The sequence below is a fragment of the Myotis brandtii genome, unplaced genomic scaffold (genome assembly GCF_000412655.1).
Source record: "Myotis brandtii unplaced genomic scaffold, ASM41265v1 scaffold577, whole genome shotgun sequence".
Taxonomy (NCBI): Eukaryota; Metazoa; Chordata; class Mammalia; order Chiroptera; family Vespertilionidae; genus Myotis; species Myotis brandtii.
In genome coordinates, this window is record NW_005370161.1 from 1418694 (window position 1) to 1424210 (window position 5517).

General features: G+C 57.1%; 1 protein-coding gene across 1 annotated transcript in view; it reads right to left on the bottom strand.

Moving 5' to 3' along the window:
* Nucleotides 1-5517, bottom strand: part of COL18A1 (collagen, type XVIII, alpha 1) — a gene marked incomplete at its 5' end in the record, with an annotated part of 54690 nt that overhangs the window by 14129 nt on the left and 35044 nt on the right. Inside the window, 3 exons of the mRNA XM_005878933.1 lie at nucleotides 201-301; nucleotides 1386-1421; nucleotides 4617-4643. Of these exons, the coding sequence (XP_005878995.1) occupies nucleotides 201-301; nucleotides 1386-1421; nucleotides 4617-4643 (164 nt within the window). The remainder of the gene's footprint in view (nucleotides 1-200; nucleotides 302-1385; nucleotides 1422-4616; nucleotides 4644-5517) is intronic.

The following is a 5517-nucleotide window of genomic DNA, read 5'->3' on the forward strand; positions in this document are numbered from 1 at the left end:
GCTGGGGGGGGAGGGGCGGGGGGGGCGTGGGAGCAGGGTGGTAGATGAGCCAGGCAATCACAGGAAGCTCCCTCAGGCAGCCTGGACTCCCGACTCATCCCAGGGAGTGGAGTCTCCAGGCCCCTTGGCATACAGAGAACTAAGGTGGGGGACGGCCTGAGAGACACACTGAGTGCCAGCTCTCACTTTCGGGGTATCACCCCCCTGGCAGCCCTGGGTGGTCACCTACCTGGGCTCCAGCTACGCCCTCTTTGCCGGGAAGGCCAGGAAACCCGGGGGGTCCGTCTGCACCGACTTCTCCCTGCAAAGGACACGAGGAGCGGACCATGCGTCAGACATGGCCCACTGAGCTGGTGCGGGGGAGGTGACAGGCCGGGGCTCAGCCTCCTAGAAACACTTAGGGGTTGAGGAGGGCAGGAGGGGGCTGGGGGCCAGGGGTTGGAGTAGCCACCCTAGTTGACTATGGACGTAGTGTCTGTCCGGCCGCTCCCTCTAGCTGAGATGGCCGAGGCACCAAGCCAGAGAACTCAGTGACTGTGATTTCACAGGAAGGAGCATCTTTCGGAGCATCTTTCAGGGCTCATTCCACCCCACATTCATTTTGATTTCTGCGTCAGAGCCAGTAAGCAACAGGAAAGTCTAGGGGAGATTGGGTGAGGTGGAGGTGAGTGCCTTTAAGACAAGTAGTTCTTAAATTCTGAGGAATGAAGTCAGGGCCGAGACGGCACGGGCTGAACCAGGGGAGAGTGGGAGAATGATATGATGCTGGGCCGGGCCTGGAGGGGAGCCTCTTACTGAGGCTGCAAGGGGACTGGGCTGATGAGGCCAAAGGAGACAATGGGCGCAGGTCAAGGACCCCTTCCTGCCCCGAGACCAGGGCTAATGAAGATTGCTGATTTCCAGGACCCGAGGGAAGGTTCTTACCTTGTTCCCTGGTGGGCCAGCTATTCCAGGATCCCCCTGAAGTGGATGAAGGGGTCTGTGAGTGCAGTGTTGGGCAGGCCCAACCCCATGGTGACATCCACCCGCCCCCAGAGAAAGGTAAGAAAGGGTTAGTTATTCAGGTAGCTTCTTACACTGTCCCCTCGCCCAGCTCAGAGCTGAGTGTCCAGGGGACACTGAGCACCGTGTGCAGGGACTTTGCGGCCGGCATGGCTGAGGGCTGGCCACATGCTAAAAGCTGTTCTGGAGGCCAGGCCATCATGTCGTTCTATGAGATGGCTTCATTTTTTACAACTTAATCTAATGGGTACATACTTCTAAAAACTCAACTTTTGAAATGTCCCAAAGTTTTGCAAATCAAAGCAAAACATTCTGGAAGTAAGAGGTGGAATAGCAGGGGCTGATAAATTGCTGATTTCCAGGACCCGAGGAAAGGTTCTTACCTTGGTCCCTGGTGGGCCAGCTATTCCAGGATCCCCCTGAAGTGGATGAAGGGGTCTGTGAGTGCAGTGTTGGGCAGGCCCAACCCCATGGTGACATCCACCCGCCCCCAGAGAAAGGTAAGAAAGGGTTAGTTATTCAGGTAGCTTCTTACACTGTCCCCTCGCCCAGCTCAGAGCTGAGTGTCCAGGGGACACTGAGCACCGTGTGCAAGGACTTTGCGGCCGGCACGGCTGAGGGCTGGCCACATGCTAAAGGCACCGGCTGGAGGCTGTTCTGGAGGCCAGGCCATCATGTCGTTCTATGAGATGGCTTCATTTTTTACAACTTAATCTAATGGGTACATACTTCTAAAAACTCAACTTTTGAAATGTCCCAAAGTTTTGCAAATCAAAGCAAAACATTCTGGAAGTAAGAGGTGGAATAGCAGGGGCTGATCCCACAGTGGGCCCCGCACACCTTAGAGGCCTTCGGGGAGTGAGTAGGAGCATAGAGCACCCCAAGGGGCAACCCCTCCTGGGGCTCCTCTAGTCCTCATCACCCATGGGGAGGGGGGCAACCGCCTCAGAAGGGCTGCTGTCCTTCAGGGATAGGTTAGAGAGCAGAGAGAAAGTAGGAGGAGACAAGACGAGGTGGGGGGAAGGCCAAGAGAAGCCCCCAGGGTCTCCGGGCACCATCTGTTGTCCTGGAGGCTGTAGGAGTTCCCCCCGAAGGCCCTTTTTCTCCCCAGTCAGCACACACTTCAGATGTGTGAGGCCAGAGATCTCAGGTCACACGGCTTTAGAAAGATGGACCAGACCCCCCACCACACCCCAACATGCAGGCTCTGGGTTGGAGTGAGTGACTATTGTCCCCACATTTCCCACGATGACCTGGGGCGAGTAGTAAGTAACTCCTGGCTGGGCGGAGTGCGGCAGGAGCATCGCTCGCTAATCTCATGCTTACCTTGGCCCCAGGCTTGCCGGGCGGTCCCTGTGGGGACAGAGAGAGAAGAGGCCCTCAGAGCCTGGCTCTCCTGGGAGCTTCTCCCTCCCACAAGGAAACACGCCCTTCCCAGAGCTGCCCAATACCAACAAAACAGAAAAAAAAAATCAAGTTTGTCAAGAGGAGCCAGCGCCCTACCCTTAAAATCCCACCAAGGGGTGGTTTGTCCTCGACACCCTCTAGGGCCCCACAGACATGACACCAGCTAGTTGCAGTGGGCGTGCCAGGACCCGTGCCAGTCCCCCAGGAACATCAGCTCAGACCACCCCAACACCAATAAACTTGCATTTTATTTAACTAAGAATAAGTGCATGTGACTTAAAAATAAGCACTGTGACCACTGAGGGTCTCCACCACCTCACCTCGGAGGCCTAAAACAGTCCCACAGACCCCTCTAGAGGTCAAGGGGCCTTGGAGCTGTGTGCTTGGGCCTGGAACCCTGAAAGAGGGGACCTGTGCCCCCCAACCTCGCTGCCTCTGCCCACGGGATCCTCCCCACCTCTGTGTCACAGCAACGAATCTCACCTCCTGGCTCACACCTCACCTGAGCCAGGGCAGCGAATTGCTACTGACAAGAACTGAGATGTTCTAATACATAGAAGGCAAGGCGCTGAGCAAATGGTATAGCCACCCTAGTTGACTATGGACGTAGTGTCTGTCCGGCCGCTCCCTCTAGCTGAGATGGCCGAGGCACCAAGCCAGAGAACTCAGTGACTGTGATTTCACAGGAAGGAGCATCTTTCGGAGCATCTTTCAGGGCTCATTCCACCCCACATTCATTCATCTCGACCACCAGGGCATGTTCCCACGTGGGAGAACCTCCACGGTGGACGAACCTCCAGGGTGGACGGTGCCCCAGACTCAGTTGGTCTCACTGGCTCTCTAGTGCTGCTCTTGGTCCCCACTCAGGCCTGTCCCAGGGACGCCCCTGCCCCAGGTGCCCCTACACCCCAGAGCCGACCAAACCTGTTCACAGGCAGTACCTGCAGCTCATCAGCGCCTCGGGCTGTCAACCAGAAGGGTCCCCCGGAGCCTTCCATGTCATCCTGGAAAACACAGTGACTCGGGTCTGTGTCTCTTCTTAAAGAAAGAGACCCTCTCTGAGGCCAGCCACTGGCCCGAGGCAGAGATCCGGCCATGGCTGAGCGGGCGGACACCAAGGGTCCGGTCTCCTGGCAGCAGCCATCCTCGTCCTCGAATAAGAAGGGTCTGGCTGGGGGCAGGGACGGCTGGATGGGGGACTTTGCGGCCGGCATGGCTGAGGGCTGGCCACATGCTAAAAGCTGTTCTGGAGGCCAGGCCATCATGTCGTTCTATGAGATGGCTTCATTTTTTACAACTTAATCTAATAGGTACATACTTCTAAAAACTCAATTTTTGAAATGTCCCAAAGTTTTGCAAATCAGAGCAAAACATTCTGGAAGTAAGAGGTGGAATAGCAGGGGCTGATCCCACAGTGGGCCCCGCACACCTTAGAGGCCTTCGGGGAGTGAGTAGGAGCATAGAGCACCCCAAGGGGCAACCCCTCCTGGGGCTCCTCTAGTCCTCATCACCCATGGGGAGGGGGGCAACCGCCTCAGAGGGGCAGCTGTCCTTCAGGGATAGGTTGGAGAGCAGAGAGAAAGCAGGAGGAGACAAGACGAGGTGGGGGGAAGGCCAAGAGAAGCCCCCAGGGTCTCTGGGCACCATCTGTTGTCCTGGAGGCTGTAGGGGGTCCCTACAAAGCCCCCTTTCCTCCCCAAGTCAGCACACACTTCAGATGTGTGAGGCCAGAGATCTCAGGTCATACGGCTTTAGAAAGATGGACCAGACCCCCCACCACACCCCAACATGCAGGCTCTGGGTTGGAGTGAGTGACTATTGTCCCCACATTTCCCACGATGACCTGGGGCGAGTAGTAAGTAACTCCTGGCTGGGCGGAGTGCGGCAGGAGCATCGCTCGCTAATCTCATGCTTACCTTGGCCCCAGGCTTGCCGGGCGGTCCCTGTGGGGACAGAGAGAGAAGAGGCCCTCAGAGCCTGGCTCTCCTGGGAGCTTCTCCCTCCCACAGGCCACTGGCCCGAGGCGGAGATCGGCCATGGCTGAGCGGGCGGACACCAAGGGCCCAGTCGCCTAGCAGCAGCCATCCTCGTCCTCGAGTAAGAAGGGTCTGGCTGGGGGCAGGGACGGCTGGATGGGTGAGAAGTAGTAAGTAACTCCTGGCTGGGCGGAGTGCAGGGGGAGCATCACTCACTAATCTCGTGCTTACCTTGGCCCCAGGCTTGCCAGGCGGTCCCTGTGGGGACAGAGAGGAAAGAGGCCTTCAGAGCCTGGCTCTCCTGGGAGCTTCTCCCTCCCACAAGGAAACAAGCCCTTCCCAGAGCTGCCCGCTCCCAACAAAACAGAAAAAAAAAATCAAGTTTGTCAAGAGGAGCCAGCGCCCCACCCTTAAGATCCCACCAAGGGGTGGTTTGTCCTCGACACCCTCTAGGGCCCCACAGACATGACACCAGCTAGTTGCAGTGGGCGTGCCAGGACCCGTGCCAGTCCCCCAGGAACATCAGCTCAGACCACCCCAACACCAATAAACTTGCATTTTATTTAACTAAGAATAAGTGCATGTGACTTAAAAATAAGCACTGTGACCACTGAGGGTCTCCACCACCTCACCTCGGAGGCCTAAAACAGTCCCACAGACCCCTCTAGAGGTCAAGGGGCCTTGGAGCTGTGTGCTTGGGCCTGGAACCCTGAAAGAGGGGACCTGTGCCCCCCAACCTCGCTGCCTCTGCCCACGGGATCCTCCCCACCTCTGTGTCACAGCAACGAATCTCACCTCCTGGCTCACACCTCACCTGAGCCAGGGCAGCGAATTGCTACTGACAAGAACTGAGATGTTCTAATACATAGAAGGCAAGGCGCTGAGCAAATGGTATAGCCACCCTAGTTGACTATGGACGTAGTGTCTGTCCGGCCGCTCCCTCTAGCTGAGATGGCCGAGGCACCAAGCCAGAGAACTCAGTGACTGTGATTTCACAGGAAGGAGCATCTTTCGGAGCATCTTTCAGGGCTCATTCCACCCCACATTCATTCATCTCGACCACCAGGGCATGTTCCCACGTGGGAGAACCTCCAGGGTGCTGCTCTTGGTCCCCACTCAGGCCTGTCCCAGG